Raw genomic sequence first — 27,341 nt, forward strand, 5'->3', positions numbered from 1 at the left:
TTATTTTTTATAATTGTTTTCCAAAAAATAAATCTTCAGTATGAATCAGTCAGTGTCTATGATGTTTAGCTCGTGGGTTGAACAAATCAAAACTTTTCGACAAGACAATATCAAAATAAAATAATGGAACAGATGAACGAAAACCATCAAATTGAAAACAGCATAACAGAAATTCACTGCTCCAGCTCATAACAATTCAATGTTTTTTTTCTGAAGAGTTTTTTTAATTTTGATATAGTTGTAAATTTTTTCAGCTCATCATTGCAGTTGTTCCACAGACTTACAGCCTTTGTCGTTATACAGTGCAGTTTTGTATTGGTTCTTATAGATGGTTTGTTGAATATACATGTTCCTCTTGAATTGTATTTGCTCTCTCTCAGTTGGAACAACTCCTGGATGCCATGAGGCAATTGGTGATTATTTGCTTTAAACATTATTTGAATAGTTTTATAGTCAATCAAATCTAGAAATGTAAGTGTTTTTAGTTGAACAAATAATGGATTTGTTGGTTCTCTGTAAGCGGTTTTATGTATAATTCGTATAGCTCTTTTTTGAAGGATGAAGATCAGGTGTATATTTGTTTTGTATGTGTTCCCCCATATCTCCACACAGTAGGTCATGTAAGGAAGTATGAAGGAGCAGTACAATGTATACAGGGAGGTTTTATTCAGTAGGTATTTGGTTTTATTGAGTATTGCTATTGATTTAGATATTTTAGCTTTAATATAATTTATGTGAGGTTTCCAACTTAATTTGTTGTCAATTAATACTCCCAGAAACTTTATTTCAGATACTCTTTCTAGTTCTATGCCATTTATCATGAGTTTCTTTTCTGTGTTGGTAGGTCTATTCCCAAAAATTATGAATTTAGTTTTACTTATATTCAATGTGAGTTTATTTTCATCAAACCAGATCTTCATCCTGTTCAATTCCTTTTCCACAGTATCCAGAAGCTTTTCCAAGTTATCTCCACAGCAGAGTAAATTTGTGTCATCAGCAAAAAGAACAGTGTTGACAGTTTTTGATACTTCACATATATTATTGATGTACAGATTGAATAATAATGGCCCTAACACTGAGCCCTGGGGCACCCCACATTTAACCTGTTGCAATTGTGATTTATGATTTTGAATTTCAAAAATCATAAACCAGTGCAATGCCTCTAATGCCATATCTTTGTAGTTTTTTTATTAACATCTCATGATCAACAGTGTCGAATGCTTTTTTTAAATCCAGAAATACCCCCACTGAATATTCTTTATTTTCTATTGCCTTAGTGATTTTGTCTACAAATTCTATGATTGCAAATGAAGTAGTTCTCTTTGCTCTAAAACCATATTGTTGTTCATACAGTATGTTATGTTTGGTAATGAATTCATTAATTCTTGTGTAGAATATTTTTTCCAGTATTTTGGAGAACTGGGGAAGCAATGAAATTGGTCTGTAGTTTGAGAGTATATGTTTGTCTCCAGTTTTATGCATTGGTATGACATTAGCTGTTTTCATATTGTTTGGAAATACACCGGTTTGAAGAGACTGATTGCAAATGTGGGTTAGAGGCCTTGCTATACAGTACATTCAATTACATTTTTGACAGTGCACATATCAATATCATGACAGTCTGTTCAGTCTGCTCTTAAGTTTTTTAACAGTGTCAATAATTTATTTTTCCTCAGTCCCTCTTAGAAACATTGTTTCATCAACATATATGTCTTTACTTTCTACACCATCACTAATACCAGTATTTGGAATTTCCCCGGCCAAACCAGGACCAACCCCGACAAAGAATGTATTAAATTCCTCTGCAGCTGAAGCCATATCAGTGATTGTTTTGTTATTTGGAGACATGAAAGAGTTTGGATATTCTGCCTTTCCACTTCTTTTTTTGATAATGGCATTTAATACATTCCATGTATTTTTAATATTGTTTTTGTTGTCCTCCAGTAAATTGCTATAGTGATCCATTTTGCTGTGTCTCATAATTTTTGTTAGTTTATTCTTATATGTCTTATATTTTTGTTCTGCTTCTGTTGTTCTTTTCCTTAAAAATTCTTTATGTGATGAATTTTTCTTCTTACATGCTTTTGATATTCCTTTAGTTATCCATGGTTTCTCAGCATATTTTGGTTTCACTATTTTCTTTACTAGAGGACAATTTTTTTCATACAGTTCTGCTACAATTTCCAGAAATGATTCATAGGCTTCATTTGCACCTTTAACATATACCTTGTTCCAGTCTTGTCTCAGTAGGTCTTCTTTAAAGGAATTAATAGCGTTTTGTGTTTTATGTCTGGTTATTTTGACCGTTGTGGTGTCTTTTTTTATCCTCGTACAGCTCTGTATGGTTGCGAAGACTGGCAGGTGATCACTTGTGTCATTTATTACTAAACCACTGTGAACTTTCCTATCCCAGACATTTGTGAATATGTTGTCAATTAGTGTAGCACTGTGTGTTGTAATTCTGGTTGGACGTGTGATTGTGGGATATAAGCTGTTGCTATACATTGAATCAATAAATTCTGCTGTTGAATTGTGTTCTTGCGAGTTTAATAAATCAATGTTAAAGTCTCCACAGACAAACACAATTTTCTTGTTATTTATGTTGTGATATAGTTCAGCTAACTTTTCCTTAAATGTGTCAACACAAGAACCAGGTTTTCTGTACACACAGCTTATCAGAATATTTTTTGATTTTTCCATCTCAATTTCAACAGTAATGCATTCCATGATGTTGTCCAATGCAAATGTCATTTTACTGGCATATTTACTTTTGTAGCTGGTATCAATATATAGTGCAACACCACCACCCTTCGATTGAGTCCTGTTAAGAAAAAACATTTCATATCCCTCAATATCCACCATGTTACTTGTCTCTTCACTAAGCCATGTTGCAGTTATTGCAATTATAGTGAATTTTTTGTCCAGTTGCCTTAAACAATGTTTGATTTTTGATAAGTTTGAATTAAGGCTCCTGCTATTAAAATGTATGATGGATATTGACCCGTCCATTATTACACTTTTTCTGAATTGTTCTTCTGTATAATATTCACAATGGCTGTGTGTGTTATTATAAAAATTGTTTTCAGGATCGATGTCATTTTCAATGTCTTGTGGTTTATGTTCTGTGTATTCAAAACATTTCAAATCCAGTTTTTCATATTCTGTTGATAGATTATAGTCCGAACTTGTCATGGGTGTTCTAGGTGTGTTCACTTCAGTGTGTATTCAGTTACCTTGTGTTTTTTCTTTCATACCTCGAACTTATCCAGCTCGGTCTCTGACGGGGAGCACTTTCGCTGACTCAGGAGTGGTTCCATTCAGTTTAATGAATACTTTGCAGTTTGAAGTCCATGTTGCTTGAATCTTGTTTTGTTTTCTTAGGATGCGTGCTTTCCTTGCGATGTCCGCGTTCTTCTTTGTGAGGTTTTCGTTGATGTAGACGTCGGTTCCTTTTAATTTCCTTCCTTGTCTGATGATTGCTTGTTTGTTCTTTCTGTTGGTAAACCGGATTATTATTGCAGGCGCGATCGTTTTGTTTTTACTATGCAGGGTGTGACAGGCCTCGATGTCTCCGCTGTCAACAGATGCCCTTGCTTTCCAAAAAGCAAAGGACCTGTTGCTCCAGCGACTCGCGGTCGTCCTCGGAAACGTCGGTCCCTTGCCTCCCGGCGGCAGTGTCTTCGGAGGCCGCAGCAGCCCTGGCATAGCTCCGGTGTTTGGTCCTCAGACCGCTGATGATTAAATCATTCATGCGGGAGTTTTGCTCGCCTTTGAAAAAACGGAGGCTCAAGCGTGCTGATTTGGAATGTCTTTAGGTATGTCGTCATAAAGCATCTAAGCTCCTCCCCTTACTCTGCCTGGCCCGCCCAGAGACGTTGGCCCGCCAATGAGACACGACCGTGCGAGCGCCACATGTGTGTATGTGAATACACACACTGTAACGCAAGTGTTTCTTGTCGGTTCTTTGACGTCTCTTGTATTTCCACAACGAGACTGTAGTGGGGGTTATCTGAGCCATGGTTGAGAAGGAATTGGGGGAAAGGAACTTTGGCTTTGACTCGCTGAAGTAGGTGAACTGCGACATGCCGCCGGTTGCCGCGAGGCACCATCGCCGCGAAGCACCACCGCCCGGCAGCGGGCAGCCGGCAGCAGGCAGCGCGCGGTTCAGTCTACTTCAGATTGATGTGAAAGTGGAAGAACCAGAGTCGTCGCAGAACCCGACAAAGTCGTTTGTGATTCATAATATCGTCTGGAGGCGCTCACAGCTTTTGGCCGTGATAATATGTATTATATGATAGAGATATCTATGTATTATATGATATTATTTAGATATAGAGCTCCAGGACTGTAACGCAAGTGTTGTACACTTCCTTTTTATTTGGATAACCGTTCTGCTTTTGGTGTTATGGCGCATAACACGTCAGACTCTCGTCTCTGGTATTTCTACAACGAGACTCGTAATGGGGGTTATCTCAGCCAAGGTTGAGAATGAATTGGGGGGAAGGAACTTAGGCTTTGACTCCCTCAAGAACATGAACCACGACATGGAGGAGAAAGGGATTGTTGGCGGCGAATGTCTCCCGCTTGAGCCCCGCTTCCCGCTGTCGAGGGACCACCGCCGGAGGCGGAGGTGCCTAAGCGCTGCCCGGCAAAAATCCCTTTCTCCTCCTTGTCGTGGTTCAGTCTACTTCACATTGATGTGGACGTGGAAGAACCAGGAACGTCGGAGAACCCAACGCGGTCATTTGAGATTTATAATATCGGCTCTCACAGAATTTGGCTGTGATAATATATATTATATGATATAGATATCTATGTAGGCTATATGATAATATTTAGATATAGAGCTCCAGGGCCCCGTTTCCCGATATCGATGGATCTTCGCTCGTTTTGCATATTCTCGAAGAAAGTTGTCCAATCCCGGGTTGCTTTGAACTCACTTCATTTATTATAAAGTCGTCGGCATGTTTCGGCATGGTAAGTGAAGCTATACGGAGGGAATTGAATCTAACACGTGTGAGAGGAAAATACCGTGATCTACTTCAAGCCCCCCGGGCTAAGGCCCGGGTGCTCTCTGTCGTCTACCTATTGAACTCTGGCCTGTTCACTTGACGTCAAGTGGGCGTGGCCTATGCAGTGGGCGTGGCCGTAATGGCTTCGGCTTCTTCACCTAATTAAAGGTGATGCCTTCTGTGGTGGAGCAGCCTTCAATAAGGTCTTGCTCCCCTTGTGGCTATGTGAGGGTAATGCAGCTTCTTATATGTTTGGTCCTACTCCCTAGTGGTTAAGTGAGGGAAATACAGCTTGTGTTCTTAAAATACGTAACACTCGTAAGATGGTTGGAAAGGTGGATCTTTCGAGCCATCGATAATTTCTTTGGAGCGTTTCCCGAAACTCCTCTTAACGTGAACGCGCATTCGCTGCACTCACGACGATCGTAGGATTGTACCTGTCCACTGACATGGTGCTGAAACGGGCTATGACGCAGGGGGAGACGCAGGAATGTCGGAGGAAAATGGGGTTAAAAAGGGTTAAAATATCTCCCCATCAAGGCCAACCGCAGAGGAGCCTACGAAAAGAATAGATTGCAATAATATGAATGCTAAAGATATTAAAACACAATTGATTAAGCCTAGGCCAACATATATATCAGTCCTAATCCTGAGCGCACGATCGGGAGGTGGAAGTTGCCTTCACAAGTCCAGCGGAGGGCTCCAGTTTTCGCCGGCCAAGTCATGCGCTGTGATATGTGTGACAGCTATGTTGCACAAAATTGCAGCTAAGGCTGGGGTAGCTTTGGTTGAACCGGAGGACATTGAGGACGATGACGACGAGGAAGATCGGTGTGAGGACGGCCTCCCTCATAACTACGCGGCTGGTTTTCATGCACGTCGAAGAGTGATTGAGACTTTTTTTTAACCTCCTCCACCCTCCCACATGTCACTAAACATTCCCGTCAACGTGACCAATCCCCACCATATCCCAGCCTTTTGCCTGCTCCTTTGCTTGTTTTTTATAATTTTTTTAAATTTTTTATTTTTAATTAAAAAAATAAAAAAATAAAATTACATTATTTTATGCTACGTTTTATGAGTAGCCTATGTCAGTCTGCACAAATCCCCCCCACTTTCTCTCACACATTTTAAGTGCCCTGCCTGCTCAAACATTTCCTGGACTGTCTCTCAAACTAAGAACATAATGGCCCACATTAGGCTCAGACGCACGTGATACACCATTACCAATGTGTTATAATAAAACGCATTCAATACTAGGAATGTCCGCTGGCTACGCCACTGAGGCTATAGTAGGCTAACGAGGCTCTTACCGTCCTACGAGTACCCTGGAGCACTCGTTAGCTACTCGTGACTCGTGAGCGTTTTTAAGAGGTTCGTTACCAAAGATGCTTTCGGGAAACGGTGTGAAAACTGTACGATGCTCGTACGACCCACTCTGCGATCCACTTAGGCTAAAGATGCTTTCGGGAAACGGGGCCCAGGACTCCCGTGTGTTCTAGAATATTTACAGAACACGGCTAAAGGCTGTGTGCGCCTGGCCATTGCGATACATCCACTGTAAACAGAGCGCATGGTACTGTGGCTGCAAGCTGCTCAGGGCCACACCCCCACCCTCCTCCTTGACCCGCCTCGCTCCTCCTCATTTGCATTATAGCTACAGACACCAAAACAGCGCATTTGGGGGAAGATCAATGTGCGACTGGCTCGGAGTGGCTGTAACTCTGCACCACGGCTGAATTTCGGGAACGTCTTTGAATACTGTGTTAGTTGCCCACTAATACCTATATTAAAGAATACATAAAATAGCATGTCATGGGACCTTTAAGCTGAATTCTTTAATTGCAGGGACTGATCTGAACTATTTATGTTAACTTCGTTTTAGAATGAAGCAGAATGTTCCAGTAGTACAATTAATTAATTAAATATGTATAGGGTAAAATATAAATACTAAAAGAGGGGATTGAATGCAAGGACATACATGATGTGTTTCTGAGACCATTTGATTGAGAGGCTAAGGGAAGGGAGTTCAGATCCTACACTTTATGTAAATGACAATTTAGAAAAACAGGTGAAGGCCAATTTCATGCCACTAGGGGGCACAATAATTGTTGTGGACAAACAATTTATAATAGATAACATTGGAACTATGAAAATGAACGAATAACCAAATTCACACCAAGTTGAAGAGCTGTCTCTCGTTTGACAGTTTCCACAGGGAAAGACTGGAACCAGACGTAAGGCAGCCACTGCTACGCCTGGAGATGGGCTTCCACAAACCACTATGATGTTTAACGTAACCCCATCGGAAATATCTGTGCTCAGCCAGGACAAATGGCCTGCTTCTGTGCATACTAGGGATGGGCAAAATTATTATTTTCCGGGAACTAGTTCTTACAGTTCAGTTCACTATAACGATTCGTTTATTTGATTCGGTCGTTTTGATTCGTTCCTTACGTCAGATTACATCTTAAAAATAAAAATAAATAAAAAAAATATTTTTATAATTCTTTTTTTTGTCATGGGTACGGATTGGACCGTCAAGACCGGAGTCCGCCGTTTGGAGATGCCTGCTATATTGTATATTGAACGTCCCACCAATATTTATACCACTTGCTTACTCTCTATATTTCATTCATGGTTTTACATTTATAATTTTATTTTACTTTACATTTAATTCTTCATTGTTCAGGCATTACAGAACTTGCATGGTCATAAATAAAAAATACGAACTGCAGTTTAATTTCTTTGTTTGTTCTTAAATTGACGGAGCAATGACTCCTGGGATTGGGAAATGCGTTTATCCAATAAACAGATGGAGGTCAAGTCTATTTTCGAAAAAAAGTAGGGGGATATATGAGTGGCCCCACGTCGAATGGTAGGACCCAAGATACGTCAGACAGAGAAAGCGCGCATATTCGACGGTACCGCCTTGTCATTGGTTTACCCAGGTGCCATTCCAACACCATTGCTACCTCTCATTGGCTGAATCTTTGAGGAAGTTGTAGACTCAATCAATATAAGTCGCGGGGAGACGGAGCTCTGTTCGTTTGTATATTTTATTTACGTGACCATATGAACCAGTTCTTCTTGTTTTGGGGAACCAGTTCTTGTCGTTCACGTTCGGGATTCGTTCGTTGTAACGAATCAGTCGCGACCGACACATCCCTAGTGCATACGGTTGGCCCCGTAAGTCTGCATCTTTAAACTAGTACACCACTATGGCAGCACAGACACTGGGTATAGTCCAAATAAAGTTGGTCCTCAATCACAGAATGTGGACTTAATTTGTCAAGAAAACATTTGGCTTGGAACTGTTTCTCTTCAGTGTATTATGGACACAGGGTCAAATCTATATAAAAAAGAAGTTCAAATTATTTTGCTTAGTGTGTTGTAGGAAGTCGCCAGTAGCTTGCTGGCTCGGCTTTTAAAGCAGAAAAAGATAAAGAGCATATTGTTTGCATCACATGATAAGGACTATGGCAACACCAATGCTCGGGAGCACGTATAATTGCATGTGTGAAAGCTACCTACAAGGCATTTTTACACTGCCAAGCCGGCTTGGCACACCCGGTAATTTCACTGCCTTGCCTGTGTAAAACCGAGGGGGTTAAATCCACCGTCGCATTTTGGCTTGTCCAGCTTACCTGCTTTTCTGACAGTCCTTGCCTAGATATCTAATTTATTTTTACCAGATAAAAAACACTGTTTTGGGAAGTCTCAAAATCAATCAATGGTATAGTTGCATTTTTAGTTTTTCCTAATCAGTGAAAGTTTGTTAACATTTCGTATTTCCCTCCCGAACTCTGCGGCCTTGGTGACTGAATAGTTGAATGTCATGTTTAACAAATGAGGAAGCAGCAAGAAACAGCCGACAGAGCACATTTAGCAGAGGCATTTACACCTTTATTTATATCAATATCATGTCATGAACAATCATTTTACATTGATTGCCGACACGTTTGGTTAATATCCCTCAAGCCTGACAGGACTGACCAAACATATTCGACACCTTCTTTTTAATTAGACATGAACACGCGCCCTGTTTGTTTTCCACAATTATTTTCCCTACAATCTGGTACTCAAGGGCTCTCCAGTTAATCACATTGCCTGGGGAGAAGTTAAGGTCATCCACAAAGCGCTGGATCTCACAGGGAGAGAGGACAAAGTCCCACATATGGACGTCCGTTGTCATGCCGACGAAGGTCTGCTGAGGGTCAAATCCGCCGCCATGGGAATCCTGCTCCTGTAGGGAAGGATGAATACAGAAAAAGAAAGTCAATATCAACATGGATTCACTCTCTAATGTATGTTACATCTAAAACATTTAAAAATGTGTTTTGTACAAGGAGGACAGGTAATTGATCACAATTACCTGTCCTAACATGATCACAGCGTGTCCCGTTATGGTTCCATCAGAACAGTATCGTCTGGCACTAGGCTTTCCATCGATCCAAACCTGTACCAGGCCATTAGCTCCATCCCAGGACGTACAGACAGACTGCCAGGTGTTCAGCTTGTATTCCTGTCCGAAGAAGCTTATGCCTTTATTCCTGATGTTCATCTCTATCTGGTCTGAGGCACTCTTCTTAAAGATCAGGAAGGCATTGGCGAAGGCAGGAGTTGCCAGAGAGAACAGGCCGTGGTTTCTGCTGAGGTCTGTGAAGGACCTTAAGAGAAGCACGACAATGACATCAAATATGATGTATATAATAATGGACATAAAATTAAACATAAAAAATATATATCATATAAAATATATTATTATCTTATCATTCTTCCTCTTCTTCTTCTTCTTCTTCTTATTATTATTATTACTATTAGGGGGCCAAGCAAAGTGTGAGGCACCCAATTGTAATTGCTATTATTATAATTATTATTATTGTTCTACCTGAGACAGACAGTAATGGCTTTGAATTCTTCTCTTGGTGTGATCAGCTTTACATGGTCCGTTTTAGTCTCCTGTGGAAAGCTGAACATTTTTCCGGTGAGATCTGAAAAGAACAGCATAAAATCTCGTTCCGAACTCAAATTTATGTTTGAAAGACTTCTTAAGCAACAGAGTATCAAGTTAGTTTGGAGTTAATGCACAAGATTTAACCCTGACTTCAATTATCATTTTGTTATTGTACACCGCAAATTCACACACCCGAGGGACATCCGATGACTAAGTGTTGAAGAATGTCTGCATGTTGGAATAAGGAAGCTGCAAGGTAAAACGATGAGCCTACCTTCAGGTGCCGCAGCACACACGGTCAGCAGCACCACTGTGAGTAGACGCTTCATCTGTTACAAATACACTAATTAAACTTTTTCGAAATTAAAAATGGTATATTTAATACTATTATGTCCAAGTCAACACTTTGCAAGTAGTTAAAACATTCATCTCAGGAGCCTAAAAGACATTCAAGTCCCTTTGTGGAATGTGTTGGATATTGTTGGAACGTACCTTGTGTTCTCTGCCAGGGTTTCGGACGTTGTGTAAGACGGCAGAGGAAAAGTTGAAGCTTTTATTTTCAGTTCCTGCAACTGCTGAGTTTTTTTTGTTCAATCACATTTGTCAGCACTTTTGCAGGGATTCTTTCTATTGGGATTTTTTTTACAATTACAGTTTTAAATCTAAAAAAAACGTTATTTATTTTTAATGACTGATCGATTTTTGCTTCATCCCTTCTTTTTAGTAAAAAATAAATAAACACAGAAACAAAAGTTGATCACTGCTGCCCATAACCATTGATGTTAGGCCAACATCAAAACATCAACCAAACTAGTTAGCAGCAGTCTTCCGCCCTGGATCAGGGCCTGGGTGTCGAAACAGCCTTGGCTCATTCAGTGCTGACTCAGTTCCCTTTCAACCTCATTTATTGAGGAACTCCTTTATGAAAAAAACAAGTTTGATCTTTCCAATACTTTTAACTCTTTTGTCCTTTACTTATCATTTATAATGCTTTTGTGTTACCGTGTAATTTTTTTTGCCATAATTTGGTGTCAAGCGTTTAGGAAGCATTTTTATCAAGAAAAAATGATATATTTTAAATACAATCCTAGTTTTTTTGACAGTAGCCTTAACAGCGCAGCATTATCAATTCTGCAGACATGAGCTGTGCTGAGCCAGTGTGCTGGGGTCTCCTGACTGATGTGTTGAGAGCCACTTGTTATGAAGGAGTAGCCCAGAAGCCCAGTAACTCAGAGGGAACATCTCCACGAGACCGGCCCCACCTCAGCCAGGAGTATATGCTCTGGAGGCTGGATCACAGCGGAGCGCGGAGATCCCTCTGCATAGCAAAGAACGCTCCACGGATTGAGCTGAGCTCTATGACAGGCTGAGGGATAGTTATAGTTCTCCAGCAGGACAGAGAGACCATGAGGGATAAAGAGAGAAATACCACAAGAGAGATAGAGAGAGAGACACAGACAATGAATGACAGAGACAGCAAAAAGTAGAGTGCCTTAAAGTAAGAAAATAAAGATTGTTGAATAGTACTATAAGACACAAATATACGATATTGTCAAATGCAATAATGTTTATTTAAAGAGCAGTACACAGCAGCGAGGAATGGAAACAAAAACAATTATTTGGGATAATGTAGAGTAAGGTTTATTAAAATAGCAGTAAAAAAATAAGAATTCAATAATACATTATGTGGACAACCAAAGGAAGGAAATTTATATCACAGAAGCATGTATTGGCAGTAGGAAGTAATGTATAACCATGCACATGATGTCCTTATTGATGGATATTTTACATATGTAGAAGGCAAAACAATCCCTCAATCTCCAATCACTGTAGAGTTCAGACCATTTTCAGAAATGAAAAGCGAAATTGCATGGCACTGACAATAATGTGCTAAAGCAAATGTCTTCCAGTGCCAACATAAAGAGTTAACAATCTGATGATAGAGTTGTGAGTATGTAGGCAGGAAGAAGTACAATGTGGTTGCAGTTAACTGAAGTTAAGAACAACCACAATGCACAGAGAGAGATGGCCTGTTGTTGACTATGACCTCCTCTGATCGTGATCAGTGGGTTACGCAACTGGCACTGATGACGGAGGAATTGCACACAACCCTGTGTGCGTGTTTCAGAATGGGTGGTGGTAATCCATGTGTGTGCGCTGGCGTGCGTCACGTTGTAGGGAGGGCTGTATCTGTGCTCCTCCTATGCCATTAGTGGCTTTGTGCCCTCGCCCTCCGGCCCCGTCCTCTCCCAGCCCTGCCGTATGCGGCCCAGGCTCCGGTCCACGCAGGGCAGCACCATCAGCAGCTTGAGGACCAGGACCACGGAGGGCACCACCAGACACAGCATGTAGCCCGGCGGGGTCCACCACTTGTAGGTGGAGGGCCTCAGGAACCTGTTCCAGCCATACAGGTAGGTGTGGAGCGTGCAGAGCAACAACGTGAGGTGGCCCAGCTTGGACTAGGAGACAAGAAAGGAGAAGTGTGATGGGAGACATGCGGCAGCACGGACACACACTCCTGTCCCTGCAGATAGCACAGAGCTAATGTCTTTGTAGTGGGGCTAATGCGTGGATGAGTTAGAGTCTGACCTTTAGAGGGAGAGGAGCCAGCAACCTCCTTCAGGCACGTCAGTCTTACACACACTCAACAATAACTGTAACTGTAAGCATATGTGCAAATATGTGAATGCACACACACCGTTTCCCCCCCCCCCACACACACACAAACACACACACAATTTTATGGCCGAGGATAATGTATGCCCCCTGTATTAAATTTGATGAATAACTTAACATTTAAAGTACTGCTCTAATTTGGGCTGGAGTAAAGGGGAGGATGGCTGATGGAATTAGAGAACGAGCTTGACATGACCCAGTTACATTTATGAATGAGTGCGTCCCCTCAGGAGAAGTTGATTTCATATTCAATTGGCCAAAAGAGAAACATTTTTATAAAACAAATCTAGAAAACTATCTTTATAGTTTGAGGGCACTAAGAAATGGAAATTGCCTTTTCATTCATCGAGGTCACCTATTCAGCAAGGTATGGCAACATTAAGTACTTAATTACTGTTTATTAGTAGTACATTTTTGTCCACAACTAGGCTAGTGCATGTATCTTTGTCTTAAGATTTTGTTTTTTTGGTTTCTAACAACATGTGCACAGTGGCAACCTTTACAAATTGAAACCCTGTAGTTATATTCATATTTCAACATGACTCCACATTCGAGGATGATAGAACAATGGCTAACCCTTCACTCAATGGGCTGCATTCAGGACTAAACTTAGGCACACATAATATCATGTGAATTTAAGTGAGTACTTAGTTTGAAGTTAAAGGCAATTCATGGGTTTTGGCCCTTGTCTAAATGAGACAAAAGTTTTTGTCTCAACCTCTAGTTGTAATTAACAGGGGTAATTGTTGGTATGGGATTTGCGAAATGCCAGCAGATTTTGAAAATACACAACTCAAATGGTCCTACCCATAGACATCTTATAGATAGACGGAGCATCGAATGCTACCGCCTACTGGCGCTGACGAGACGCGGGGCCGCCATCTTGGAGTGGTCATCCGCTCCACTCAGTGTAATCCGTTTGGCTGGAGCAATGAACTGTCAGCGCATTTAATTAATCATACCTCACTGAATACCACTGATTTTCATGCGGTTTTTTGTCATACGTGTAGCTATGATAAAGGCCACATGGTTTGGCGTGTTTTATTATTCGATACTAATTATACCAATAGTACGGTAATGTTAAATCTTGCTTGTGAAAAGTAATCCCCCGATTCCTATTATGGATTGTCCGCCGATTTGAGCAGGAATACGCTGAACAACAGCCCGGCATCCTGTTTCTGCTGCTGTTTCTGCTCCCGGTTGACCACTCCAAGATGGCGGCCGTATTTCTCGCGTCCCAGCAGCCAATGCTCCGTCTATCTATAAGATGTCTATGATCCTACCCCCTCTCCTTCAACGCTGACTCTGACTCCACCCATTCCAAGTACATGGACGCGCAATCATGCACGAGCGAACACAGATGCGCGAGAGCGAGTCATTTGCTAGTTAGCTAGCTCCAGTATCTACCGCAGGATAACAACCAGGCCCCCAGGATAGGCGCATACTTCCGCAATCCACCAGTGCTCAGAGGCCAAGCCTGGTATTGCAGCTGTTTAAGCTGGCTGTGGACGGGGGTCCGTCATTTCATGTGGCCCAGAAGTAGATATCGCCGTCCACTCCAATACAAGTGGGGAACAGGATTGTGTCTCCGCAAAAAATGTCTGGATATCAATCAAAGGCTCATAATTACCTTCATGCCATGTCCTAAAAAAATTTAAGTTTTTTCTTTCCTTAACGCCACCTCAAGCGTTTTATTAGCCGTTATCTCGCTGGGGAAGAGGGGTGTGCAGCTGAAAGGAGTCGTAGTGAAGCAAATGGCATCCGAGAGGGCCTAGTTCAGTGCTCCGTTTTTTGGACTGGTTCATCTGCTGCTCAATAACTCTCACGGTCCTCTGCTTGCGATCATTGTGATTCATCATGTATTGATCCATTTATTCAAAAGATCCAAAGACAAAGAAGCGGTGCATTACGGTATCAGTTCTATATTTCTGCATCCGGTACGTCACGGACTAGGTCACGTGTCTTGGCCACATAACGCGGAAGCAAATCGCTCCTGTATGTTACCCTGCGCCACTGAGCAGTTTGTATAGGAATGAATGGGCGGCCATTTTCCAGTCTGTGGTCCATCCTTTAATATGTCCATGATAACAACAAACAGAAGCTTGCTCTGGGTCACGAGGTTTGAGTACGTGCACGAAGGGGTCGCGCGCGGGGCGCGGGGGAGGGGGACGGCAGTACGACCGTTTGATTGACGTACTTACTGTCCAATGCAACTCGGTGGCTCTGGAAATCATTGGCTGGAGTTTTTCGAGCCCTGCCCGTTCCACAGATGATTGACTTGTTTAATTTTCCTGTCAGTACTTCTAACTCAGTGGCTGTAAGTGGGTTATGATAAGGATTTCAAGTAATTTTGCAAAAATGGCCAAAAAAGCGAATTCCATACCCAACCTTTAATGGAAAGTGTAGTTTACTATTCATGCAAATAAATTATTAATTAGCTTTTACTGTTATTCAGGGCTGATAAGTGCATTGACATTTTAAAATGCAAGGCAACTACCATTGAAGTTGAAAATAATGATCATCATTGAGATTAAACATCTCTTCCAGTGTCCTGGCCAAGACAGGCAGTAGTAGCCTACAGTCACACATAGCAGACACACAAATCATAAGAAAAATAGAACAACTGAAACAGTCGCAAGATTTATCGGGAGGCTCAAGGAAGGGGGTAATATTAAGTTTGAGCAACAAAGTGTAAAGACATTTCGGGAGGCTCAAGGAGTAGAGTAAAGTGTAGTCTTGTGGTGGATTCAGTGACGGACTGGAATTAAAAAACGGCCCTGGCATTTTCACCCACCAGCGGCCCACACGGGGACGCGCACGCGTGCCCGCAACACAAAGATATAACTTCACATGCACGGAAATAACACACACTTTTGTAGCCCCATGAACATTAGTGCTAGCGCTGGTGCTACTAGCTGAAGCTGCACTTGGCGGCTTAAAAAACAAATCGGTCTGTATCGCGCATTTTTTACTGTCAGCCAACAGTAATTTCCTGGATTTCGCTCTCTTTTTCTGTGCTCCTCCCTTCTGTCGCTTAATTCCTCGATTCATAGTTCATACTCTGGTATCTTCCAACTTTCAACTTCCAACAACCCTCTATATGCAGACGCGGTCTGATTCGGTTTTGAAATTCCCAGAAGTCATTGCTTCATGTGACTTTTGTAAACCAATAATAAAATAAAAAATACAGGCAGATTTGTGGTATTTCAATTTCAAACAATGCACTTTGTAAACATCTGATTGAATAAGGCTCCAAAATAATGTAGACCGATGTAAATATTAAGGGCAACCATGACTGTAGTATATAGACACTCATATCTGGTATAAATAGTGATTCGTTTCCTATTGTGTAGCATGAATAGGGATTTAGAGACAAATCGCCAATTTGATGCTGTTTAACACTAGATGCTTGATAGTGGGCCAAGAGATAATGTGGGGCCGTGTTGCGACGAATCGGCAGCGCGAACCCGACAAGCATGCCGCCCAAACCCGCGGCCCTTCTGGCATCTGCCCGAATGCCAGACCGTCCAGTCCGTCACTGGGTGGATTCTATAGACATAATTCACCATAGCCTACTACTATCTTATTGACATGTTTTCATTGTGTTATAGGGACACTGTCTCTGTAAGATCACGGCACTTGTTTGTTGCCATGCCGGTCGGTACGATGTTTGAATTTAACGTTTTTTATATGACAAAATGAAAGACCTGCCGTTGCTTGTCGAGGTGAGAAATTGTCTCTTCCCTTATTTTATCGCAATTTATATAGTCTATAGACAGAACATCTTACCTGGGAGAGTTTGTCAACGGCGGAGCTGTTATGTTTTTAAACATAACGGCTCCGCCGTCGACAAACCTCTCCGCCGTTGACAAACGTCTTACCTGGGCGAGTGTCGCTGCGGTGTGTGCGCGTTAGTGTATGTTCTTCCCTGCGCTTGTGCCGATGGCGGAGCCGTTAAACGTCTTACCTGTGCGTGTGTGTGCGCTTCTGTGCATGTGTCGCTGCCTTTGTGTTGACGTGTGGTGTGTGCGCGTGCTTGTGTGTGTGTTTGTACGTGTAGTGTGTGCGCATGTGTGTGCGTTTCCGTGTATGTTCGTGCGCATGTGCGTGCTTGCGTTAGTGTACTTACCTGCGCGTGTGCCAATGGCGGAGCCGTTAAACGTCTTACCTGTGTGTGTGTGTGCGTGTGTGTGTCAGTGTGTGTGTGTCTGCGCTTCCGTGAATGTGTCGCTGCCTTTGTCTTGCAGTGCAGTGTGTGCGCGTGCTTGTTTGTGTGCCCATGTGTGTGCGTTTCCGTGTATGTTTGTGCGCAAGTGCGTGCTTGCGTGTGTGTTCTTACCTGCGCTTGTGCCGATGGCGGAGCCGTTAAACGTCTTACCTGTGTGTGTGTGTGTGTGTGTGTGTGTGTGTGTGTGTGCTTCCGTGTATGTGTCGCTGCCTTTGTTGACGTGCGGTGTGTGCACGTGCTTGTGTGTGTGCGTGTAGTGTGTGTGCGTGTGCGTGCGTTTCCGTGTATGTTCGTGCGCATGTGCGTGCTTGCTGTGTATATAGCTGTGTTCGAAATCGTTCCCTATCATGGATGTAGTGCACTAAATAGGGTGCACGCCATTTTGTAGGGTGTTCGAATTCTCAGTGGTCCACTATATAGGGCACTATATAGTGGACTTAAAATAGGGTACATACGATGTACCCTGCATGTTACTCCCGTATACCACAATGCAATGCGGTCGTCATTTTCCGGAGGAGAAGAAGAAGCTGAATAACCGCGAAAACGAATACATTTAATGATGGAGTCTCCGGCTTTCGTATAGAAATGTCAACAATTTTTTTGTGATTTAACATAGAAAATGTAACATTCAAAATTAGTTAAAAAAAACTTGAACAAGGAAATGTAACATTCAACATCAATACAACCTCCAGCTTTCCTCGTGAGTGCCCGGTTTGTTTACATGATGTGGGCGCATCTGTCTGCGTCACACAAATACCCGGCGCATTTACTGACGCAAATGACGTTTAGAAATGTTCAGCGTAGTGTCCGAATTCTCGTTCCCTATTCCCTATATAGTGCACTATATCATGTACACTATATAGGGAATAGGGAACGAGTGTATAGGGAACGATTTCAAACACAGCTTATATGTGTTCGTGCTTGGCACATGCGCACTTGAGTAACTGGTGTGACAGGCCTTCTATTATTGTAGTAAGATGATATCTTAACTGAAATCATGGGCTTGAAGCAGATGCTGTACGATAATATAGAGAAAAATACAGACTTTTAAGACACATGACATTTTCTAGGATGCCAACTTTCTATTAAAAGTCAACCTATTCCACACAACATTTTTCTCTCCAATAGTTTTTCCCTGGATGATACACTGGCCCACACAGAAACACGAAAAAAACACAAGAAAATAAGGGAGAAGTTTTGGAGAAGGTTGAGGAAAATGCCCAGAAGCCTGAGGTTCACCTCAAGAAAAAAAAAAAAACACAAAAACATGCACAAACACACACACACACACGCGCATGCACACCAATATCCATAGGCACACAGAAAAAGCTTTACCTGTACAAAGCTGAACTCCCTCCAGCTGAGTGCATTGCTGACAGAGGGAAGGGAGGTAATTCCCAGCAGAACGTACAGTGCGAATCCCAGAATCCCAACGGAAAAGTAGGAATCAGTATACCAGGCGGAGGTCGTATCGAACACCTCTGTCTTGTTCTCCCGGATCTGACAGAGAAAAAGAGTTGGTAGAAATACAAATCAGGTGGCTTAGCGGCACCTGTTTAGAAATGCTTTATTGATGCTCTTGCCTTACCTGCAGCACTGTGTATGCTCTGATTTCGTATCTCACGTAGTATCTGGAGGCCATATGTAAACAAGAATATCATATATTATTTACCAAGATGTTCCTAAACATTCATAGCTTTATAATGGTCTCACCTAAACTAAAGATGAACATTGGTCTTAAAGTGGTTATCCAGGGATAGGTATACGTGAACAAGGTTGTGCATTTTCTCCTGCAGGTGTGTGGAGGCTATAGAGGGGTGCTGTACAGCATACCTTATGGGGATGAGCAGAGTATAGAGCACATGCAGGAAGGCAAAGCCCAGCGCCAACAGGCCCAGCTGCTTCCTGCACAGCATCCAGTGGTCCAGCCAATCAGGGAAGCGCCTGCCAGTCAATAGTTGATCATGATCAATTATTATTTAAGAAATGTACATTGCCCGAAACATAATGGCTTCATTGAAACATTTAGCATTTAGATTCTGTAATCAAATTGCAAATTGAGAATAGATGTGAAATGGTCAAAGAGAGAGGTTTGTTGACTTTGTTTTGTTTGTTATGTGGGTTATAAGGGGTGAAGGCAGCTGTTTTCCAAACCAACTCTGGAGGTGTAAACACTATATCACATTTAGATTTATGAGAGGTATGTTGTCATCCGAATCTCTCACAGAGGCATTGAGCGTTATAACGTGCTGAGCTCAGATGTCCACGGTCATCAACAAGAATAAAGCTATTGGGACTCACATGCAAATATATCTGAAACATTGTCAGGCTGTATCACATTTTCTAAAGAATCTGTAGGTCGTAGAAGATGCATTTCTAGAATTAGAAAGCATTAGCCAGCATTAGCCAAAGCAAAGTAAACTTGTACACCTTAATGGCTGCATTCAAACACGTTTTCTGTGACTCTGTGTGAGTGTGAGCCCATTGTGCCTTTGTGTAAACAGATTAGTTTTAAAGTGGTTGTATGGTCTAGATATTTATCTCATGAACACCAGAAGAATGTGAATGACTAAACTAAGCTCACTGTGGCTCAGCTATTGAAGGTTATCTTCAGTCTGTGCTCGCTGACCTGTACTTGGTTCCTCTATACAGCTGAAGGATGGCAGCCATTACGCCTGGCAGGTAGCACAGAGACAACATGATCAGAGATACGATGGGGAACACCTGCATGAACACACAGGTTATAGAATTGTAACACATGGAGCTGGAGTAGAAGCAACATATTAGCTACTACGGAGGGCCTTCTGGTCCAGATGGTGTTTGGATGTTTCTACCTTGTTGGCCAGGGACACCATGATCCTAAAGGAGATGTCCTTGTCCTGCTCCACATAGGCATAGATAATGTCTCTGATGAGCAGGTAGAAGAAGAAGAAGGCGGTGAGGCCGGTGGCGATGCAGAGAGGTAGCCTCCACTCGGGGAACAGCTGCAGGGGGAAGTCCTCCACCTCCCTGGCGGCTGACAGACTGCCTCTGTCCAGGACGCTGAGGCCCAGCCTGGTAGCCAGCTCTCTGACCGCCTGCTTGGCCTCAGCCTTGTCCCCACACAGGAACACCTGGAGATGGGAGGACGACTACAGACTGCACTTTCAGCCTGCTAGACTCAAGGTGTGGCTTATATAAGGCTTCCTCACTTATGCATACTACTCATTATTATAATTACACAGATGAAGACTAAAGAAGGTATTTGACTCCAGAGGATATAGCGCACGTTACCACCTGCAGTGCCATGGCTTTCTACAGAACATACACCTAATTTTAGACTTTGCTGAAAGAGGTAATAGCAGAAGAAAAAAATTGTATATTCACATACATCCTCCGTCAAACAGAAATACACACATTCCATGTCACACCCCGACACACAATATTTGGTACATCTACACATACAAACACACAGACACAAAAATACAGATTGTGTGGTTAAGGGTCCCCAGGGTCTTCCCTACCAGGTCAAACTCAAACGGAAAATTCCACACAGACAGTTCTGGTCAGCTGGAGAGGAAAGCTTTGGTTGGAGCTCAAAGGGACTGAGGGCTAATCCGTCAAAGACCCATGGCTGATACACTTGAGTCGTGATCGTTCTACAAATCAGCGGGCCTTAATGTGTTGATGTCTACAGTTTTAGACTTTGCTGAAAGAGGTAATAGCAGAAGAAAAAAATTGTATATTCACATACATCCTCCGTCAAACAGAAATACACACATTCCATGTCACACCCCGACACACAATATTTGGTACATCTACACATACAAACACACAGACACAAAAATACAGATTGTGTGGTTAAGGGTCCCCAGGGTCTTCCCTACCAGGTCAAACTCAAACGGAAAATTCCACACAGACAGTTCTGGTCAGCTGGAGAGGAAAGCTTTGGTTGGAGCTCAAAGGGACTGAGGGCTAATCCGTCAAAGACCCATGGCTGATACACTTGAGTCGTGATCGTTCTACAAATCAGCGGGCCTTAATGTGTTGATGTCTACAGTTTAAGACTAACTAAAGTGTTGTGAGCAGTTGCACTTCAAATCCAGTTTCTTGTCCTGATTATTTTGGGAACATAAAGTCGAAAAAAGATGCATTAATAAAATTGTTATAAGTTCTGCTACTGATAATGATACAAGAAACATTGATTCATTCACTTGTCGCATTTTTACTTATTTATTTTTTAACACATATACTTATACAACTACACCCCACCACACTAACTTCAAAGTACAAAAAAAACACTCAAACACAGACAAGACATACAGATGGACAAACACAGTACCTGTCTGTGAGCATCTGAAGGTCCGTTCTGTAAGGACCAGGCTGAGACTGTATTGAAGGCTTTAACAACAGACGCTGCAGGGACCAGGCTGAAGAAAATAAAGCAACACACACACTTACACACAAAGCAATCACCATTTTTATTTGCATACTTTGCATCCGAGAAGTGTGAAGCAGTTGAGTTAATTAGTTTCCCACCTCTGCAAAAACTCAGCATTGGATTCTGGGTAGAGGCCCTTCTTGCTGTTGTTACTGACGTCCACCAATACCTAATGATCAATGGGAATGGGTGAGCAGGTTCACGTGACGTCACTGTAGCTTTGCGCCGCCATCTTGACGACCGATCCCACCCACTGACCCACTGATTTCAGTGGTAACTCAGCACCAACAACAACACGTACAATCACAATCAAACAATGAGGATGCGCTCTTTTATTCTCTTTAGTGCAGGTAATGAAAGGTTCTGAAAGATGGCATATCCATGTAGCTTACTAATGAATAAAATGCATACAAAAAACGTTGACATATAACCCACTATGTTCTGCTCCATTTACCCAATGTTGACATCGTCCCAGCCAAAGAGTATTGGTTTTAATACCTCATTCAATGTCCAAAATAATCCATAATAATTCAACTCGGGTTTTGTTGTGGGTACAAAATTAATCTTGAAGAAAACTCATCCTAAGCATCCCCGGTGAAATTATCGTCTATATGATTTGATGACTGATTTCAACGATCAATGATAGTAACCCACCACAAACTGTTCACAAGAAGTCACAAATATATAGTACTTATCAGATAAAGATTATTGGTGGCCAAGTGCCTCACTTTAGCGTCCTTCACCCATCCAGCCACAGCATATTGGTAGGCATCAGTGCTCTTGAACGTTTTCAAGATATCTCCACTGTATGGGGAGGGGTTGTGGACTAAATAAATATATATGTCATGAAGATTGATTTGAGGCAAGCATACTAATGGACAAAAAAAAAACTAGGGATAACAAATAAGGATCGGAGCCTAAAATCAATAATATCTCTGTCTCTCTCTAACATTCAGATGAGCGGTGCACTGTAAAAACGAAAACTTAAAATTGTTGGTCTCATTATGATTTCTGAGTAAAATGAATATAAAACATTAAGTATTCATGTCAACTGTGCAATTCAATTGAGTCCAACCAACAATGTTGAGTTTTGGGTCAAGAGTTGGGCTCACTGTAGTATCTTTGTTAGCAAGACACACGGGTTTATGGTGCGTTCGAGTATTCTCTGCGAACCGACTCGGATCTCGGATCTGACGCCACGCCCACACGCGTTTTATTATTTCGCTCGGTCGTTGGAGGAAAACATGGACGCCACCCGGAAAGCTGTTGTCGCGGTAGCATTGGCAGAGGACCAGGCGATCCAATATAAGTAGGCTATAGGCCATAGTCAAGTCAAGTCAAGTTTATTTAGATAGCACATTTAAAACAACAGTAGTTGGCCGAAGTGCTGTACACAAATACAATATATTTGTGTACATAGGCAGAGATACGGACGCAGTAAGGTATTGCAGTAATACGAGTGATTGAAATTACAATTTAAGCCACCAAAGTGGTCCAAGCACAATGAAAACAGTTCATACTTCAAGTCACAATGGGCGCAGCCATCTTGGATTCTGTCTCGGAATTTCGCTCGGTCACCACTGAGTTCAACCGAGATGGCGAGATCGCCGTCCGAGGAAAAGGGGCGTGTTTGTGCTTGTCCCTAGGCAACGTCCTCAGACCTCCGAGACGGATGGATATTAAAACGCACCATTACACCGGGATCCCACCGGACGCGTACGCGCCGCGTCCTCTGCCCTGCGTCCATTCCTACCGGGCGCGTAACGGCAGCGTAGCGCTGCCTTGCGAGCCAGCCGTATTCACGCGAGATCACGAGATCACGCGATAATCCTAAACCTAATGTACTCACCTTCCACTCCCAAAACTATTGCAATTAAATGCCACGCTTTGTCCTTTCTGACATTTTCCTTATAAAAAGGATGATTTGGTACATAAATGACTTCATGTTGCTGAACTTCGACAATGAGTCTCTCGTCGTCCATGTTGCCGACCCTCTGAGACCCACCGGTCATGACGTAATAATGTTGATGTGAAGTTACATGAGCTGAGTATTGTGTTTTATTTTGAAAATTGACCGGATGCTCTATGGCTTTTACTTTTCACTTCCTGCCCGGCTCGACCTGCTCTGTCGAAATTGACGCGGTTTAGCAGCGGCTCGCGGCAAAAATAGAATTGGACGGAAAGATAGCGCCGCGGCGCTATCTTTCCTTAAAGGCCTTAAAGGCTCGATTCCACCGAGCCTTAAAGGCTCGATTCCACCGGAGGCGTACGCGCCGCGGTCACCGCTGCTGATCGCTTCCACTATAATCAATGAGACCATTTCCACCGGGCGCACCGCGGAACGTTTCAGCAGCGTCCCAGGAGCGGCGTGCCGCGCCGCGGCGCTATCTTTCCGTCCAATTCTATTTTTGCCGCGAGCCGCTGCTAAACCGCGTCAATTTCGACAGAGCAGGTCGAGGTCACATCAACATTATTACGTCATGACCGGTGGGTCTCAGAGGGTCGGCAACATGAGACTCATTGTCGAAGTTCAGCAACATGAAGTCATTTATGTACCAAATCATCCTTTTTATAAGGAAAATGTCAGAAAGGACAAAGCGTGGCATTTAATTGCAATAGTTTTGGGAGTGGAAAGTGAGTACATTAGGTTTAGGATTATCGCGTGATCTCGTGTGAATACGGCTGGCTCGCAAGGCAGCGCTACGCTGCCGTTACGCGCCCGGTAGGAATGGACGCAGGGCAGAGGACGCGGCCGTTCCGCGGCGCAGCCGTTCCGCGGCGCAGCCGTTCCGCGGCGCGTACGCGTCCGGTGGGATCCCGGTGTTAGTCAGACTCTTTCTGAGGCTGGGCCAACTACGGTGCACATGCGCATTTCGACACTTTGGAAAATACGGAATTTTCAGGGGTGTCACCTACATTCCTGCACGTCGTGGGTCTTCGCTACGTATCACAACACAGTTCCATGTTGGAACTGTGTTGTGAGCACCGGTGCTTTTATGCATTTTATGCGCACAGGTTATGCGTATTTTTATTTGACACGGCCACTTCTGATGTGTCAGCAATGTTGTTGCTGTTGTTACAATTGTTATGCACTGCACAATGACATGTTTACAAGATGGTAAATATTGTGGCGACGCCTACCCCCCGGGGAGTCTGGGTATTCGTGATGCCGGTTGGGAAAAAGGGGTTTATTGCCTTTTGTCAATTTGTTTCTGTTAGGTTAAGTGGGGTTAAAGGGTTTGGGGTCTTTATTGTTTGTGTGTTGTTTATTGTGTGTAGTGTTGCCGCCACCATTACCGAGAATTGCATGTCCGTTGGTTGGGTGTGCGGTGCGCTGTGTGTCGTGGGTGTGTGTTAAATAAAGGCAGCTCTCGGGATCATGCGGTGTATGAGGCACGAGAGTTGCGTCACCGTTTAACCTGGGCACACGTTTGACCATAATGTCAAACTTGTTCTGCACTTTGGTTTGCTGAATTTAGACAGAGATTCTCTGCTGCTGAACTAGCTACATGTTGCTTCTTCTATTGCTGTCTGGCATTCAGAAATGTAAAATGGAAGTTTCCAATTATTACTTTTAATAAAGTGAACTTAAAACTTGTTTTGCCTTCTTTGAAAATGCAATTATGTTATTACCCTTAATTTGAAATATTAAGTTAACAACCCTGACTTACTTTTTTGAGTTTTGTAAAATATAAAATCTTAGTTGGTATGACTCTAACTTTCAAGTTTGTCTAAAGAATAAAATGTAATTATACAAACAAAATAATATTAGTTGATGGAACTTTTTTAAAACTCAAGATCTTTTGTTGGGCTCAAAACTCAAAAATTGATTGCAGTAAGTTGCCTTGCAATTTTGAGTTTTCTCAACTTTTTATTTTTTACAGTGTGTGGGCGGCCATACTTGGCGAGATCGGTCGTGCAAATGGCGGCGTTCCAGAAAACGTGACGTAGATGAACCGTATGAATAGTCATTAGTGAGGTGTAGTAGATTGTGAGTGGAAGCACCTTTCCCTTCAGTTGAGGCGCTACTTCTTCCATGAAATCGTAGTGTTCTCTATGAACGCAGACGATAACTACAGCGGCTAGCTGTGCGGCTTCTGTATGGCTCATAACCTGAAGAAAGACCAGCAGACAAACAGACAGGCATGAGCATCCTCCATCCACACACACACACACACACACACACACACACACACACACACACACACACACACACACACACACACACACACACACACACACACACACACACACACATACATACACACACATACATACATACATACACAAACACACACAGTGATTGGATAATAAATTTTACATATGACAACTCAACTCATTGATTTGTCAAGGACGCTACTCTTCAAACACAGTTCTGTATCACTATTTACTCCAAGGAATATATTTGCACAAATATACATTCGTACAGCTATATAATTAGGACTTTGCATGGAGTTGTTACACATACTGTGAATTTTCTTAGCAAAAAGGCAGGTTTTCTTCTCTACTGGCAAAAGTGAACTTCGCTATTTGGCCATGTTTTTAATTAACTTCATGTTGAGAACGTGCCAGACTTTTCCTGGAATCCGTAGAGCTGTGAGTCAAAACAAAGCCCAACAGAAAGGGAGGAAGACAGCGGATAGAGGCATATATATAAATATGTATATATATATATATATATATATATATATATGTATATCTAGAGTGAGTGAGTGAGTGAGTGAGTGAGTGAGTGAGTGAGTGAGTGAGTGAGTGAGTGAGTGAGTGAGTGAGAGAGAGAGAGAGAGAGAGAGAGAGAGAGAGAGAGAGAGAGAGGGGAAACGTTTCTCAAGGACCACCAAAGCGTTGTGTTGCTCTGACCCAGTGCGTACCTGAGCCCCCGGGGGCAGGGGGCCACAGCTGTGGGGCCTGCGGCTGCCGTACACCACCCTGTAGCCCGTCTGGAGCAGCCGCTGGCCCAGAGAGCGACCCAGGTCCCCCGTCCCAAAGATACACAACAGCTCTTGCTCCGGGGGTGGCTCCAGGCCCAGAGGACGCAGAGACATGCCTGGTTTCACCTCAGTTGACATGGCGCAATGTGTGTGCGGCTGCATACCCAGACACACACATAAACCCACATCACACACAGTGTCACATGCTGGAGAGATATCTTGTTGACAAAAAAGCAAATAAAAAAAGTAACAGCAATCTGTCACTGCCTCACAATAGCTTTGGATCCAACAGTTCAGAGCAAATAGTTCATTTAATCATAAGATCTTCAGCAGACAAGCAGCAGTCGTCCTTACCTCTCCGTTGCCCTGACTGACTGACTGACTGACTGCAGTTGTTTTATAGCCGACGTTCTGCCCCCACACCATGTAGGGCATGGGGGCAGTCTTCCCAGGCAAAACCTCCCCGGGAAACTCCAAGGCAAAAGGAAGAAGGAAACACAAATATTGGGGGGGGAGCAATACATGTGTGTTTTGTTTTTTATTGTCCTGGAAAGTCAAGCGTGAGTTTAGTATTACGTAATAATGGAATTTCTCACTGCCATGCACTGCCAGGACACTGTGTCCTTCTCTCCTTTTCTTTCTCTCCCCCTCGCTCACCCCCACTTCCCATCAACACACACACACACACCACATTTTCATAAACAGAGTGCACATGTTAAGATAGTTAAACAGACTTTCCCTACTTTCCATCAGACCCTACTTTGTGGGGAGAGAATTCCAAGAGCCCTCTCTTCCCAATCTGATACCATGCACCTTCTCAGACGTTGTCCTTAGGGGGAGGTGGAGCCCCGCACAGTGGGGCTGCAAATATGTGAGTTCCCTGTGGTCACCGGCAGCAACTCTCTGTTGACCTTGTGGAGGTCGCTACGGTCCAAGGGGTGAGGGGAGGAGGTTCTTCAAACACAGGCAGAGATATCTCCCTGCCTGGGTAGATACTGGAGGTTGACCATGGAGTGCATGTGGTTCTGGGTCGCTGGGTTTGAGGTTAGAACCAGCACAACAAGATTTCTTGCCACAAATTCAGTGACATCTGGTGGCTATTATAGGATGAAGATGA

General features: G+C 42.9%; 3 protein-coding genes across 6 annotated transcripts in view; all 3 read right to left on the reverse strand.

The window, feature by feature from the left end:
- Positions 1-8,880: 8,880 nt before the first annotated feature.
- The window catches only part of LOC132458747 (serum amyloid P-component-like), a 197,667-nt gene continuing 179,206 nt past the window's right edge, over positions 8,881-27,341 (reverse strand). The window contains exon 6 of the transcript XR_009525931.1: positions 8,881-8,916. The gene's annotated coding sequence lies outside the window, so the exon portion shown is untranslated. The remainder of the gene's footprint in view (positions 8,917-27,341) is intronic.
- LOC132458746 (serum amyloid P-component-like) lies at positions 8,897-10,567 on the reverse strand. The gene is made up of 5 exons (XM_060053030.1): positions 10,462-10,567; positions 10,244-10,298; positions 9,904-10,006; positions 9,388-9,682; positions 8,897-9,258 (listed from the first exon to the last, which is right to left on the reverse strand). Exons 2-5 carry the CDS (start codon positions 10,296-10,298, stop codon positions 8,989-8,991), a joined length of 723 nt encoding a protein of 240 aa, XP_059909013.1. The 5' UTR covers positions 10,462-10,567; the 3' UTR covers positions 8,897-8,988.
- Positions 11,519-26,721, reverse strand: LOC132458728 (metalloreductase STEAP4-like). Of its 4 annotated transcripts, none has more exons than XM_060053001.1 (11): positions 26,579-26,721; positions 26,165-26,380; positions 25,299-25,406; positions 21,392-21,462; positions 21,195-21,282; positions 19,708-19,986; positions 19,503-19,597; positions 18,707-18,817; positions 18,462-18,504; positions 18,209-18,373; positions 11,519-12,428 (listed from the first exon to the last, which is right to left on the reverse strand). In XM_060053001.1, the coding sequence occupies exons 1-11, from the start codon at positions 26,657-26,659 to the stop codon at positions 12,171-12,173; spliced, it is 1,515 nt and encodes a 504-aa protein (XP_059908984.1). In that variant the 5' UTR covers positions 26,660-26,721; the 3' UTR covers positions 11,519-12,170. The 4 variants fall into 4 exon arrangements, with proteins under 4 accessions (XP_059908984.1, XP_059908985.1, XP_059908986.1 ...); XM_060053002.1 differs by having other exon boundaries at positions 26,497-26,591; XM_060053004.1 differs by lacking the exon at positions 18,462-18,504 and having other exon boundaries at positions 12,210-12,428.

The sequence above is a fragment of the Gadus macrocephalus genome, chromosome 6, assembly GCF_031168955.1.
Source record: "Gadus macrocephalus chromosome 6, ASM3116895v1".
Classification (NCBI taxonomy): Eukaryota; Metazoa; Chordata; class Actinopteri; order Gadiformes; family Gadidae; genus Gadus; species Gadus macrocephalus.

Bases quoted from the DNA above. Each gene is read 5' to 3' on its own strand.
- LOC132458746 (XM_060053030.1), bottom strand. From the start codon at position 10,298: ATGAAGCGTCTACTCACAGTGGTGCTGCTGACCGTGTGTGCTGCGGCA. The intron at 10,007-10,243 runs GTAGGCTCATCG...TGTTCTTTTCAG, and splicing joins GTGTGCTGCGGCACCTGAAG to ATCTCACCGGAAAAATGTTC. The intron at 9,259-9,387 runs GTAATTGTGATC...CCTTCCCTACAG, and splicing joins CTGTGATCATGTTAGGACAG to GAGCAGGATTCCCATGGCGG.
- LOC132458728 (XM_060053001.1), bottom strand. From the start codon at position 26,659: ATGCCCTACATGGTGTGGGGGCAGAACGTCGGCTATAAAACAACTGCA. The intron at 18,818-19,502 runs GTCAGCGAGCAC...ATTGACTGGCAG, and splicing joins TATAGAGGAACCAAGTACAG to GCGCTTCCCTGATTGGCTGG. The intron at 18,374-18,461 runs GTAAGGCAAGAG...TTTCTCTGTCAG, and splicing joins GAGCATACACAGTGCTGCAG to ATCCGGGAGAACAAGACAGA.